The 15,873-nt window shown below is 39.3% G+C and overlaps 1 protein-coding gene across 1 annotated transcript in view; it reads left to right on the top strand.

Moving 5' to 3' along the window:
• Positions 1-2,271: 2,271 nt before the first annotated feature.
• Nmi (N-myc and STAT interactor) overlaps positions 2,272-15,873 on the top strand; it is a 17,877-nt gene continuing 4,275 nt past the window's right edge. The window contains exons 1-4 of the mRNA XM_042683519.1: positions 2,272-2,522; positions 7,764-7,862; positions 8,873-8,968; positions 11,740-11,902. Coding sequence (XP_042539453.1) covers positions 7,788-7,862; positions 8,873-8,968; positions 11,740-11,902 — 334 coding nt within the window. The 5' untranslated portion in view covers positions 2,272-2,522; positions 7,764-7,787. The remainder of the gene's footprint in view (positions 2,523-7,763; positions 7,863-8,872; positions 8,969-11,739; positions 11,903-15,873) is intronic.

The following is a 15,873-nucleotide window of genomic DNA, read 5'->3' as shown; positions in this document are numbered from 1 at the left end:
GATATTAAAACTTCAGGCATAATGTATACTTGAGTACATGATCAATACTAAATAAGAATTTTTTATTTTCTAGTACTGGTACTGGGGTTTGAACTTAGAATCTGTGTGCTGCCCCTAGCTTTTTTGTTATATGCTTTACCACTGCTTCTGGCCTTTTTGGTAGTTAATTGGAGATAAGAGTCTCACCAATACCCTGCCTGGGCTGGGTCTGAACTGGAATTTCAGCCTCCTGAGTAGCTATGTTTACAGGTGTGAGCCACTCATTTACCAATTACAATTACTACTAATAATATTTATAGGACTTTGGCTATTCCACTTAATGGTTTGCTAAGTACTGACTTCAAAGTTGAGTTGAATTCAGCTGTACTGTTAGCACATGGACTGTCAGCACATAGTTCAGCTTTAGAATGATGGTGATGCACCCTGGTGTGATGCCACGTGCTTGTGATCCTAGCACTTGAGAGGTTGTCTCAGCCTCAGGAGAGTTATGAATTTGAGGTATCGAGGCTATGTCTCCAACAAAACCAAATTAAAACAAAATGATAAAGAATGTTGATGGCCTAAAGGCCTTCCCCTCTACCTATGTCCTTTGCTCTCTTAATAGGATCTAAATCTGTGTTCGATCTGCTCTTTTCTAGGCATGCCTTGGAACCTTTTATATCTGTTTATAAGAAAAAAGTAGGCAGGTACCAGTGACTCATGCATAAAAGTGTAGCTATTAAAGAGGTAGAAATCTGAAGAACTGAGCTTTGAAGCTAGTCCCTACAGAAAAGTCTGAGAGATTCTATTTCTAATTAGCCAGTAAAAAGCTTGAGTGGAGATGTGGCTTAAGAGTGCCAGTGGTGAAAAAAACAAGCTGAGTGAGAGTGCATGGTCCCTGAGTCCTGAATTCAAGCCCTGGTAATAAAAAAGAGAAAGAAAAGAAAAGAAAGAAAGAAGGAAGGAAAGGAAGGAAGGAAAGAGAGAAAAAATGATATTGAACTAAATAACCTCGTAAGTAGAGTTATCAACATTATAACATTCGAAGTTCTAACTGGCTTTGATTTGTGATTCTAGAATCACATATTAGCTGATCTTATGAAGGATATTGGTTTTATAGGCAAAAACAATGGGAGATGAAAAATTGGAACAAGAAAGTGGGTTAGTCCCTTCAAAGTTACTTTTCTTGCAATGGTTAAGGCAAAGAGCAGTTTTTTAAAAAAATCAGGTTGTTAATGTTGGTCTGTTTGAGGAATTGGCTATTTTCTCACCCGATTTCTTGGTGTCTTGAAATTTCAGCATAAACTAGTAACTCTTTTGGTCTTAATCTGATAAGCCTAATATAGGAGATCCGTTCCAACTAATAGACTCCTGGAAATCTTATTTATCGAGTTCATGCTACCTCTAAAGTTCAAATTACAACACATGGAGATGTGCTTTCTGATGGGGTTGATGAATAGGACTTTCTTAGTACTCCATATGGGATTTATTCACTTAGACAAGCCACTGTCAACTGAGTCCCATCAATCTTGTTGCTAGAAATGACTTTTGCTTCTGTTATGGGCACGGGAAACCATTTCTTTTGCCAAGGCCATGTGGATATCTAGAACTATTTCAGGGCGGTACTAAATGATCAATAGAGGCAGCTAATGGAGAATCTTGTCCGAAATGATTTTGGAGGCCGGTTGTTCTCCACCCCCGTACCATCGGAGTTACTAGACACACCCACACAATAATATAACTTAGAATTTAGGCCTTGAAATTGTTTCCATACATCTCCTTCCTCTCACTTTTGTTAGGAAACACATTCCTTGAAATAAGCCAGATGTTTTTATCTTCAACGGAAAAGCTTACACCTAGTGAGCAGTTGTTTATAATCTTCACAACAAAATAAAATGTTTGAAACATTTCACAGATTTGGGTCGTAGAAACCAAACCCAACAGCACAGCTTTCCCAAATTCATGGCCCTGGGGATGCTGGAAAAGTTGATCGTGGATGGGCTGTAAATATTATACTCAAAGTGATGATGTGTGACACATTACGTGGAGAGCTAGTAGGGGAAGAGAGATTCTGCTTTGAGCTCATGTGGCTCTGATCCATTTTTGCCATCCATAGGTTTTAGAGATCACATACACAAATGTGCTTTTTAAATCCAGCCCTTCACATTGTTTCTAGAAACAGAAGATTTCTAGAACATATAAACTTGAAAATAGAAACTATTTCCAGCAATACTTTCCGGGGCGCTTCCATCATCACGTTTCAGAAATCGAAAGTGAAATGAGTTATCAAGTCTTGCTGGTGGCAATTCGCCAGAGCCGCCCGCTTCGCCAGAGCCGGTGCTTAGGTTTGAAAGAAAAATCTCCACTTGAGCTTTTCTTCTTTTTTGCCTTCTTTCTGGCGAAGGCACCCAGCTGTGAAGGCCCTGGGATCTCCACGCAGGCAGCCGGACCGGGACGTCCTGCCCTGCGCCCTCCTTTCTGCCCGGCTTCCCGGAAGGCCAGGCTGTTCCTGAGAGCTGCGCTCTCTCGGCTGCTAGTCAGGGGTGAGTGGGACGTCCGGTCCCTGTTGAGGATCCCTGGGTGGGGGGACGCCGGGGGTGGGGGGTCCAGGGCATTGAGATCACAAGTCCCAGGGGCGCACGAGCTTCCAAGGCCTTCACTTGGGCGTCTCTGTGCCTTAGCGCGCCACCCCCCCCCCCCCGACCCCCGCCCTTTGGTCGCCTGTGTTTCATTTGGAAAACTGAAAGTTGATTTATGTCTCCTCACTGCTTCCCAGAGTGTCTCCAGAGAGAGTTCGTTCTTAGGAAAACGGAGTTTTGAGGGGGATTATGCTCCTTGGCTGGCCCAGGTTTCTGGAGTCACGCCTCACTTTTCAGAATACGCAACGTTTTGCTGGAAGTTGATACCCCAAAGAGAACACTACTGGCAGTTAAAAATTATAGGACGTCATTATTTTGGCCCTAAATCCTGTACTCCTGTATTGAGTCCCAAGAGACAGAAAAAAAACGTAACCTATGCTAAAGTTCTATGTCACCAAAGGGGGAGGGAAAGGGAGAAATATAACCTTTTCTTGATTATAAACTATAACTCTTACAGGAAAGTAAACTGATAGTAGCTAGTTCTGCACTTTCTGTTGTTTTTGCTCTATTCAGTGTTTTTCTGTCAATAAAATCAACTTCTGCTCAGCTCATCGGAACCCCCTCATCCTATTTTATAGAATGAAATATTGCCTGACTCTAGAATTGTAAACTAAAAACAGTTGAGATGTAAAATTAAATCACTGTAATTTTGTCCATTGATTGTAATTTTGCACATTGATTCAAGTCTGAACAAGATGCATACATTCTATTTCCTTTCTTTGGCTGCTAGTCATGCATATAGAAAAATTGATTTTACAAGATGGTGATAGATGAGTATCATTTGAGAACTAATTATGACAGTGATTTGTATTTTTTTATTTTATTTTTGTGATTTATATTTTTTAAGCTTAAAAATTATTATAAAGGTCATGTACAGAGGGGTTACAGTTACATAAGTCAGGTAGATTTGTACAATTTGTAAAATTTTTAAATTAATTTTTAAATGGAGTTAGTGAGCATGTGCACTCTGTCTGTCTCTCTCTGTCTCTCTGTCTCTGTCGCTCTCTCTCTCTCCCTCTCTCTCTCTCACACACACACACACACTCTGTTCATTTTTAGATTTCTTTTTTTTTTTTTCCTTAATTTCTTTTTTGTCCGGTTGTGGGGCCTGAACTCTGGGTCTGGGCGCTGTCCCTTAGCTCTTCAGCTCAAGGCTAGCGCTCTACCACTTGAGCCACAGCGCCACTTCCGGCTTTTTTCTTTTTGCTTATGTGTGCTGAGGAATTGAACCCAGGGCCTCAGGCATGCAAGGCAAGCGCTCTACCACTGAGCCAACTTTCTAGCCCCATTTTTAGATTTCTATAGATGAGAAATCCTATCCAAGTCTCCCTGGGCTAAGGTCAAAGTGTTGCTTTCCTTTATGGGTTTCTAGAATCTGGCCACTCTTAGCTTAGTGTTCTTCTGCTTTGAAGTCAGTAGCGTGGTACTTCTGGCTATTTTTCTGTCCTCACATTGCCTTCTTTCTTTTTTTCTTTCTTTCACTTTTAGGGACCCTCTTGTTCATATTAAGCCTCCACTGCTCATTCAGGATAGTTTGTATTTTAGACAGGTTGTTGAATAACAACTTGAATTTAATTGGTGGCTTTAATTCTCCTTTGCAGTATTATCTAGTTTTTTATTTTTTTAAGATCAATTCTCAGGGTTAGGCCATGGATATCCTTGAGGGGATTCCGCCTACCACATGATTACGAAAGAGGAAAGAATGATCATACATCCCCCTCACTACAGGGGAAATTCTTCCCATGGGCAAATATGCCAGACGTTTTCTAGAGGTATTTTACAGTACACAATTTATAAGGAGAGCCTTTTATACAGCTGATAAGAGTATTGGCATAGTGATAATAATTTTGAAAAGCTATTAAATATTGTTATTGCTTCTGTGTTGTGGAAATGTAATTAGGATTTCACATGTATGTGATATCATATATGAACAAACACTCATGTGTTTGGTTTCCTTTTTTTTTTGTGGCAATCCTGGGGCTTGAACTCAGGGCCTCAAGCTATTCCTTCATGGCTGGTGTTCGAACCACACTTCTACATCAGCTTTTTGCTAGCTAATTGGAGTTAAGGTTCTCTCTTTTTTTTTTTTTTTGGTTCCGGTTGTGGGGCCTGAACTCTGGGCCTGGGCGCTGTCCCTCAGCTCTTCAGCTCAAGGCTAGCGCTCTACCACTTGAGCCACAGCGCCACTTCCGGCTTTTTTCTTTTTGCTTATGTGGTGCTGAGGAATCAAACTCAGGGCCTCAGGCATGCAAGGCAAGCGCTCTACCACTGAGCCACCTTCCCAGCTCCTCTCTTGACTTTTCTACCTTGGACCTTTCTACTCCATGTGGCATTAAATCACAATCCTCACATTTCACTCTGAAAATTTCTCCATCTTTCCTTGGCTTTCCTGAACTGGATACTTTTTATTTACTTAAAATATTATTTTACCAGGCATCTATAGCTCATGCCTGTAATCCTAGTGACTCAGGAGGCTGAGATCTGAGGATTACAGTTCCAAACCAGCCTGGGTAGGAAGGTCCGTGAGACTCTTAGCTACAAAAATAACCACGGGAAAACTGGGAGTGGTGCTGTGGCTCAAAGTGGCAGAGCCTTAGCCTTGAAGAAGAAAAAAAAAAAGCTCAGGGTCAGTGCTCAGGCCTGAGTTCAAGCCCCACAACTGACAAAAAAACAACAACAGCAACAACAATGTGTGTGTGTATAATTATATTGCTATTATTAAGGTATTGTACATAGGAATTACCATTTCATAAGTCAGGTAATGAGCCCAATTCTTCACTTCACTTTTCCCCATTTCCCCCACTCATGTCCCTGTTTGCAAGTTGCAGAGTTCACTTTCCACAGAGTATGATGACATTTGTTCACCTTTCCTCCCTCCATTTCTGTGTACTGGATACTTTTTAAGGGGGACAGGGATATTAGACTGTGGAATGTGCCTCAATTTGAACTTGTCTAATGTTTTCTCATGAATAGATTTAGATAATGTGTTTTTGGCCGGGATATCTGTGTTCTGTCCTATTATATGTTACATGACTTTGATTTATTCCATTATTTACTTTGATTATCTCAAGATGGTAATGGATGCCAGACTTCACTACAAAGTCACTCTTTTTTTCTTTGAAATTGCTCAGTATTTTGTGTGTGCGTGTGGGTATTTTGAAACTAATATACCAAGCCTGCCTTATTTGCAGATTTATTACATGAGGATTTGACCAAGAGAGTTCCAATAAATAAATAAAAGTTAAAAAAAAAAGTCAAAATCCAACTTTTAAATTCCTTCATGTGCATTATACAGCCCCGCTGAAATGGAGAAACTCTGTCAGTTCTGCATTAGTATCAGTTGTGTTTAAACTGTCAAACAACCCCCACCCCCCAAATAGGAAAAACCATGTATAGGGCTATATGCATATATACACAAATGTATTAACTAAAGTGTGGTATATTCAGAGGAGGATTCCAATGATGGGAATCCTTTGAGCAACTTACAGTTTAACAAAATGAATGCTAGGAAGCTGAACTTGGGTGTATGTTGGGGGTAGGGGTCAAGGAGAGCAGTTGCAGATGAATAGAGAGAGGAAAGGTGGCTGAATGTAGCCATAATATTCAGTATATGTATATATGTGAAATACGTACCATTCAATATAGGCACATATGGGAAATGGAAGTAAGGAATTTGAAGGGATGGATGGTGTTGGGAGAGATAAAGAATGATGAAAGGGGTCAAAATGCATTGCACTGATAAACCCACGTGTTGAATTGAAAACCCTTTGTACAGCTATTTAAAGATAATAAAAAATGATTAAAAACAATCCTGAGCCAGGTGCTGGTGGTTCATGCCTGTAGCTCCTCAGAAGACTGAGACCTGAGGGCTGTGATTAGGGCAGAAAATTCTCGAATAAACCACTAAAAAGCCATAAGTGGAGTTTTAGCTCAAGTGGTAGAGTGCTAGCCTTGAACACAATAGATCAGGGATAGCACCAAGGTCCGGAGATTGAACCTCAGGACTGGTGCCAAAAAAAGAAAGAAAGAAAAAAAAAATCCTGGTTCTTTGGAGAATATTATTAGATAGCAAAGCTGGGGTGCCAGGCTTGCTCACTACTTCCATCTCTACTTCCTACCTCCTACTCCCAGTAGCCAAAACTAGGGTATGTATGTATGTGTATATATACATCCACACATTTTTTACTTCTGTTGCTACCTAGCCATCAATTTATAAACCATTCATCATGTATTATCTATTTATCATCAACCATGAGATTTCATTGATATATCCAGTTTCATTGAACAGGATTCATTATTATTTTCTTCCTTTCTATATTTGTAATTGCCTTCTCTGTCAGTGAAATCCCTGGTTCCTTCATCATCTACATATTACTTACTTGATCAATTCCTTGAATGTATCCTTGGCACTAGGGACTCTTTTACTTAGATCCTGTATCTCTTTCACATTCTAGTTTGTTTATTTTTGTGGGTCATGGGGCTTAAACTCAAGGCCTGGGCTCTGTCCCTGAGCGTATTCACTTTGAGCCACAGTTCCACTTCTAAGTTTTCTATTGGTTGATTGGAAATAAAAATCTCATGGACGTTCCTTCCCTGATTGGCTTCCAGCCACAATCATCAGATCTCAGCCTCCTGAGTAGCTAGGATTACAGGTATGTGCCACCAGAGCCTGGCAGGTAATTGTTTTTGTATTTTTTTAATGTTGTTCAATTTTCTGGTACCCCAAGCTTATTTTAGGCTTGTCTCAAATAATTCCTGTTCCAGTCCTAGCAGCCATTGCTCAAGGAGCAGATGAGAAAGTGGGTGTTGGGGATTTTAAGCTTTATGAGAAGAATCAAAAGTTACAAAAAAAAAAAAAAAGAGGCAGAACTTTGAAAAAATTTGGAAGATCAAAATAGTAGTCTTTAAAAATGGAGCATAATACTAGAAGTGGAATTTGAATTATAAAGAAATGTAATACAATTTACTGAATACTATTGTATTTAAAGAATTTTAGAACCTTTTAACATGTTTATGGATGTAAGCATTATTTGAAATTCAAACTTTGGATGCATAATGCTTTGATGTTAGAAAAAATTATTATTTTCATGAAAGAGTAAATGATAATTTCTTTATTCTTGAATTTGCAAATTTTCTATTTTAAAGTCTTCTTAAAAATAATTACGGAATATGGAGGCTAATGGACACAGCACATTCTGGACAAAGTATCTGAATAAACAATTAATGAAAGATGAAAAAAATAAGGTAAGAAGGAAATGATCAGATTATTATTAAAAAGTAACTTATAGTTATTAGTTTGAAGCTAAAGCATGCTTTGTATGCCTAAGTCCAACTTTATCATGAATTTTCAGGGTTATTAGACTTCTCAAAAGTGTTTAAGTTTTGTTGAATTTTTCCAGCTTTTTGTTTACATAAGCTATTTCTCACAGACTTCCTTCAGTTTTTGCATTTGTACCTGAAAGTTCAGAGATTAGTTAATAATCTTCTGATTGGATTCAAGAGGAAACTGAGGTCTGGGTAACAGACCTCTGTTATATTTGGCAGATCAAGACTTCTGGTTATTATGGGAATCATGGCTAATTATTATATTCTGAACCATAATAACTTGTTCACAATCATAGTGCAACTTATAGTTATCAATATAGCCTGGAAGGGAGTTTTAAGAACTGACCTAAGATTCAGAAGATAAGCATCTAAGTCCTTTCTGAAATTGTAAAAATTCCTGGGTGCTTGGTCATTGTGAAGTCAGCATATGCCTTTTCTCATATAATGGAACTATAAATTTGGTAGTGTTAGAATTAGCAGTTGATGTTCTAGAATATTCAACAAATGCATTCTTTTAAAATTTTTTTATTTTTATTTATTTTTTTAATTTTAATTTTAATTTTTTGTGAACATACTGTACAGAGGGGTTACAATTACATGGGCAAGATAATGAGTACATTTCTTATCAAGCATTGCAGCCTCCTCCTTTATTTACCCTTTTCATCCCTTCCCAGCCTCCCCCCCGCCCCCTCTTTTAAAATTTTTTTCAAAATATATTTTTTATTGTAAAGATACTGTACAGAGTGGTTACAGTTACATGAGGTAATGAGTCCATTTCCTATGGAGCATTGTACAAATGCATTCTGAATATGGGCATATTTATTCTTGGGGTGCCTTGCTCAGGAGGAAATTTGGCATCTTCAATTAACTTAGAAAAAAAGGGTTGAAGAGTTATTTAATTTTACCATACTATTCAATATTTCTTTTAGGAAGCAACTGATGAAATTCAAAGAGAAAATATGAAGCTACGTGAGGAGATCCAAAAGCTGGAAGAAGAAATACAAGAGGCCACTAGAGACTTCCAGGTACTTTTACAGTTTTTTTTTTCAATATCATGTTTTTATAGACTTGCACTTTGTACAAAGTGATTTAATTATTCACAGTACTTTAAGCATTTATAGCCATTTATAGCATCACTATATATAATAGGGTCAAATGGAAAACTACCCAAATGTTCCTTCCTGGTAGAATGAATAAATAAATTGGGGTATAATTTGCAATTGAGAACGTACAGGCCACAACTGTGCACAACATCATAGATAAATCTCACAAAAACGATGCTAACCCAGTGAGACTGAAGAGGGTATACCATTTGCCTCCATTACAATAAAACCCAAATGAGCATTATTTAAGAAGTTAGGACAGCTGTGATCCTTGGAGGTACATAAGAACTTGATGTACATAAGAGCCAGGAACACTTCTAGGGTATTGTTGTGTTCTGCCTATTGTCTGGGTACCTATCACGTAACTGTGTTAGCTCTATAAAATTTCATCATGTTCTGTGCTTAGGAGTCATGTACTTTCCAATCCTATCATGTATGTGTATTTTAATATAACTTACCAAATTGGTAAACTAAATTAATTGCCAAATTAATAAAACTTACAAAGAGAAAGTTGGTCATTGGTGGCTTATGTCTGCAATCCTAGCTACTTAGGAGGTTCGGATCTTAGGATCATGGTTCAAAGCCAACCCTGGACAGGAAAGTCCATGATGCTCCAATCAGTCATAGAAGCTGGAAGTAGAGCTGTGGCTCTACTGTAAGAAAGATAGCCTCAAACACCAAAGCTTAGGGCAGTACCTAGATCCTAAGCTCAAGCCCCAGGTAAACCCGCGCCTGTATGCACGCGCATGCACATGCGCATATGCACAACACAAAAAGTTACAGAGTTAAAGGAATTGGAGTATAATTCTGCAATTGAATGATACACAAATGCTCATTATCACTATGTTTTTGGATCACATACTTGGCCCTTCTCATGGAATCCCCTTCTTATTCTCTTTATTAATGGTTCTAGACTAAATAAGTTTCACAGTTTAAAAAAAATTGGACAGATTAACTCTCCTAAAATGTCTCCTAAACTTTCCTGTACTTGCATAAGACATAACTTGGAGCCCGGTTTCTTTTTAAAAACCTAGATTATTAAAAATAAAACTGTCACTTTTTTGTTATTGAATTGGGAGATAGGAAGTGATGTTTCCTGAGTTTAGTAGATAGGTGACTTCTGGTAGGAGAGTGTTAGACTCTGGCTATTTAGCACCCTGGGTCTTTGGAAAACAGCCAGTCTAGTGTCCACACTTTACAGAGGATCCATACTGAGATCCTTCTGAGCTTTCTCACTGTAACTCCAGAGAACTCTTGACTTCTCAGTTGTATGGTATATTTTTACATGATTAGAAGGCACTCTGCCTTTTCTCAGACATTGCAAACTGTTTTCAATTTAGCCTATGGTTACTAGAAATTCTACTGAAGTTGCATTACATATATATAATAGAGCTATGTGTGGCAGCTTATTCCTGTTACCCTAGGTACTCAGGAAGCCCAGATTGGAAAAGCCTAGCCTGGACAAAAAGTTCTCCAGATTCCATCTCAACTAATAGAAAGCTGAATATGGTGGCTTGTACCTGTCATCCCAGTGACACAGGGTAACTTAAATAGGAAGATCGTGGTTGAAGCCATCTGAACATAAGGAAAAATAGCAAAGGCAAAGGGCTGGAGGGTTGGGTAAGTGCAGGTGACTCATTTCTGCAATCCTAGTTAATCAGGAAACTGATAAATGGAGGTTGGAGATTTGACATGAGCTTGGAAAGAAAAGTATACTAGACTCCATCTTCAAAATAAATAAGTGAGGTATAATCACCTGTGTTTTATCAGATGAGTAGAAAAGCTCAAAAGCTATGTACATATGTATAAGAAGATGCTAAGCGAAATGAACCCCAAGATATGGACACAAGAGGTCATTCTTTGTTGTTTTAATGTACTATGTAATTTTTTTTGTTTCTTTGTATGTTCTTCCCCTTATGGTATATCCTCTGTTGTCACTGTACTTGATTTTGGTACCCTGCATCTTGTATATACATTTATTTAATTTGGGGAGGGGAAGGGGAATAACAAAAGGCTGAAGCAAGGACACAGGATGACCCATTGCAACAATGGTACTCACAAGACAACTTTACAGCTTTGGGGGGGGATGGAGTGAGGGAGGTGGGGGAAGGAAGGGATGGTAGGAGAAAAACAAAGGAGGAGGCAACAATGCTTGACAGGAAATGTACTCATTACCTTACTCAAGTAACTGTAACCCCTCTGTACAGCATTTTCACAATAAACTATCTAAAAAATGTTGAAAGGCAGGTGTTGAGGAAAATGCAATTTAAATTTGACAAATTTGTATAATTCCTGGGGCCGTTCTTTTGGGATAAAATTATCTGAGGGTTATCAAGTATATTCAACTCTATATTTCATATTTTTTCCATGAAATTAAGCGTAATAATGATTTCCTGATGAGACAGTGGGTGATTGATTCAGTTATTCAAAAGATACTTATCTATATGAGTAATGTTGGCTTTGGGATCAAACACTAATTATTGAGCAGTTTAAACAATGATTACAAAAAGTGAGAGGATTACATAAGTATAATTCCATCTGTGAGAAACTGAAGGATCAGCATTTGATTAGCTTACTGAGTAGTTGCACAGGACATGCAGTTGCTAAAGTATTATTGGATGTCCATATTACATAGTCACTGGATGGAGTTATTTCTTGGCTTTATTTTAATTAAATCTTTCTGTTTGAACTAGATTAAAGAGGATATTCCCGAAGCACAGATAAAATTCACCTCAGTAAAGAAGTCTAAGAATAACAGCCAGTTTTTAAATGCCTCCTGTTCATTTCAAGTTAGTTCACAAATTTTCTATGAGCTACAGAGAGGACAGGCGCTCATCACCTTTGAGGAAGAAGAAGGTATGACTCATTATAAAAATAGGACCATGTTACCTTTGGAAAGCACTTGGCCTGTCAAAGCTTTTTCATCTATACTTGGCTATCATGTTGTAATTTGCATTGATATATGTCCCTTTCACCCTTATAGGCAGATACCCTCATTTTGCAGATGAGAAACCTGACTGACATTAAGTATGTAAGATTTTCTATCCTGTTAATTTCATGCAGCAGTGAAATAAAAGGATCAGTTACTGAGAGAGGGATGTCTGAGACTAAAATACAGTAGTTAAGATGCTCATTTCTAGGCTCTTGGTACATGTTTCCTAACTGGTAATGAGAGCAATGCTGTTGTAAGGTAGAAGGCCACAGTTGTCAATGTGTTCTCAGAGACATCATCTCATACTCATACAACTCTACAAGCACAAGTGGGTAGGACTGATATTTTTTTTTGGGGGTCAGTCGTGGGGCCTGAACTCTGGGCCTGGGTGCTGTCCCTCAGCTCTTCAGCTCAAGGCTAGTGCTCTACCACTTGAGCCACAGTTCCACTTCCGGCTTTTTTCTTTTTGCTTATGTGGTGCTGGGGAATCGAACCCAGGGCCTCATGCATGCAAGGCAAGCACTCTACCACTGAGCCACCTTCCCAGCCCCTAGGACTGGTATTATACATACTTTATAGTTATAAAAGAGATTCAAAAAATATGTAAGTGAATGGACAGAGCTTGGGACTGAGAGAGTTGGGGTAGTTTGTGATTTTTTTTTTTTTTTTTTGGCAGTTGTGGGGCTTGAACTCTGGGCCTGCGTGGTGTCCCTCAGCAGTTCAACTCAAGCCTAGCACCCTACCACTTGAGCCACAGTGCCACTTCTGGTTTTTTTGGTGGTTTATCAGCGATAAGAATCTCATGGACTTTCCTGTCTGGGCTGGCTTTGAACAGTGATCCTCAGATCTCAGCCTCCTGAATAGCTAGGATTATAGGTTTGAGCCACCGGTGCCTGCTGGTGTGTGATGTTTGTCAAGTCTGAGATCTGAGAGCTCCTGTGCAAGGCTTTAGGAGAAAGGTCTGGCTTTCAGTGTTAGCTTTTGCCTCTAAAAGTAAGTGTAAGTTTGTCTGAATTCTTTATTCACCACAATTTTTTTTTTTTGTAACAGGCTTTGTGGTAGTCCCTACTTCATGGGCTGCTTTAAGTATTTAAAGGAGAGATGTGGATAGAATAATAAACAATAAACATTAGCTGATATTATTGCTATGTCAGAAATTTCCTACAAAAGGAAATGGACGTTAAGAAGACTAGTAATCTGCCCAAGGTCCAGAGAGTTAATAGATTGCTTGGCTGAAAGGCAAACCCGGAATGTCATTTATTTTCTACTGGATCAACATGCCTCTAAGCAGGCCACAGACTCAGTCCTTCATTCTGGTATTTTGAAGGCCATCTGGTGTTGGGACCAGATGGCCTTCTCCTGACATCTACTCCATTATCGGAGCCTGAAACTAAATGTTCAAAGGAAGAGTCCAGAAGGTTAGTATAGGCACAGATGTGGCCTACGCCCCATGTGCTTTCTTTCATCCTGGGGCCACCAATCTAGCTGAGAGGGAAGAGAGCTGGCCGAGAGCTGTGTTGGCAGAGGATGGTGGTAATGGTGGTGATGGTGGTTAGATGTTACTGGCAGACAGAAATGAGGATTTGGAAGCAAATTGTCACACATCACCTATCTAGGGAGGCTAGAATTCGGATTGTCTTCAGAAACAGCTATGTTATTATATTTACCCTGTGTTTTTGAGGTCCCAGTCTCTTGGGACAACATTAGGCTTGCACACAGGAAAACAGGAGTTGGCTTTTGACCGTCAGAGTCATAAAAGTTGAGACACAAGTGGTCTTTCTCAGCTGTGTCACATCACCAGATGTTGGGGGATTGTGGGAAGAGAGGGAGGGGAAAAGGATCATCTGAGTATTACTTCATTGATGTTTTCTGTTATTGTTGTCTGTTGCCATTAGCAAAGATTAAATTAAAAAATCCAAGTTCTAGAGTCACATTGTGGTACAGTGAGTCTGAATTCCCACATGGCAACGCCCTGCCTTCTAGCCCTGCTTCTCGTGCTCCAGCTGTGATGTGCTGACTGGTTGTCAAAAACACATGTGGGGTTTATAAGACAGAAAGTGAACATCTCTTATCTTCAAGATAAAGTAATCTCGGATAAGCAGCTCTATATGTCAACAGCTGAAGTGCTATAAACTCACATTACATAATTGAAAAGAAATACCTCATATTGATTTTAAACTGACTTTAGACTTCTAATTGTTCTTAATTATATTACTGAATATCTCCCGTATGTCTGGATAAATTTTACTTGATTTAGATATACGAAAGCCTCTCAACTTTTTTTGTGCCAGTCCTAGGGCTTGAACTCAGGGTTTAGCCACTGTCTCTGAGCTTGTGTGCTCAAGCCTAGCACTTTACAACTTGAGCCACAGCTCTACTTCTGGCTTTTTTGGTGGTTAATTGGAGATAAGGGTCTCAAGAATTTTTCTGCCAGATAGCTTTGAACCAGAATCCTCAGATTTCAACTTCTGAGTAGCTAGGATTATAAGCTTGAGCCATCAGTACTTGGCTTACATTTTTTTTTTTTTGGAGGTACTGGGGATTTGAATTCAGGGCACTGTGCTAGGTAGGCAGGTGTTCTGTCACTTGAGTAACATCTCCAGCTCTTTCTGCTGCTTATTATTATTATTATTTTTTGGGTCCGGTCGTGGGGCCTGAACTCTGGGCCTGGGCGCTGTCCCTCAGCTCTTTAGCTCAAGGCTAGCACTCTACCACTTGAGCCACAGCACCATTTCCGTCTTTGTTTTCTTTTTGCTTATGTGGTGCTGAGGAATTGAACCCAGGGCCTCATGCATGCATGGCAAGAGCTCTACCACTGAGCCACCTTCCCAGCCCCTGCTGCTTATTATTTTGAGGTAGGGTCTTGCTTTCTGTTTGGACCATGATCTGCCTTCCTGATATATTTGAGATGACAGACACATGCCAGCATGTCCAGCTCCTTCAGTTAAGTTGGAGTCTCACAGACTTTTTATGCTCCAACTGGCCCACAAAGTTGATCCTCCCAATCTCCACCTTCTAAGCAAGAATATTCCCTAAATCCTCACTCAATTATGTAAGCCAATGTAGTCTTTAGTATATAACCTTGGAAAGACAGCCAAAAATGAATATACATTTCTGTGGTGCTAGGAACAGAAATGGGTAAGTAATGATAAGATTAAATAAAAGTAATATTCAAATTGGTACTGACTCACGGAGTTTTCCTAGCTTATCATTGAGGAACAATTTCTGGTTGAGCTTTAATGTCCTAAAGGAATTCTATGGTAATACTAGTAGTCAACAGTGGAAAGGAAGGGTGTGTAGTTGAGAGAAGAGGAGCGGGGTGTTGCTGGCTCATGACTGTAATCCTAGTTCCCTAGGAGGCTGAGATGTGAGGATCCTGGTTCAAAACCAGCCCAGGGAGGAAAGTCTGAGACTCATTTCCCTTTAACTCCCCAAAAGCTGGAGTGGAGCTGTGGTTGAAGTGTTAGAGCACTAGCCTCAAGCATAAAAATTCAAGGACAGTTTCCAGGACCTGATTTCAAGCCCCAGGAGTGGCACACGCACACGCACGTGCGCGCGGGTGCACACACACACACACACACACACACCATCCATGCCTTCACTATCTGTATTTATCTCCTTTGTTGGCAAGAGGGTTAATACTTTGAAATCCCAAGAAAAATGCTGGAATTTAGATCTTTGAAAATTACAAAATTTAGACAGAGAAAAGTACATTCTTAAAGAAAAAGATATTCTAGATGGTAGGGGAAAAACAAAGGAGGAGGCAACAATGCTCAATAGGAAATGTACTCATTACCTTACTCATGTAACTGTAACCCCTTTGTCCAGTATTTTTATAACAAAAAAACGTATATAAAAGAAAAATATGTTCGAAACTAATAATCTGCCAATTATT

The sequence above is a fragment of the Dipodomys spectabilis genome, unplaced genomic scaffold (genome assembly GCF_019054845.1).
Source record: "Dipodomys spectabilis isolate Male_0828 unplaced genomic scaffold, ASM1905484v1 ptg000081l, whole genome shotgun sequence".
In the NCBI taxonomy this organism is placed as follows: domain Eukaryota; kingdom Metazoa; phylum Chordata; class Mammalia; order Rodentia; family Heteromyidae; genus Dipodomys; species Dipodomys spectabilis.
This window is presented reverse-complemented; position numbering and strand designations above follow the sequence as displayed.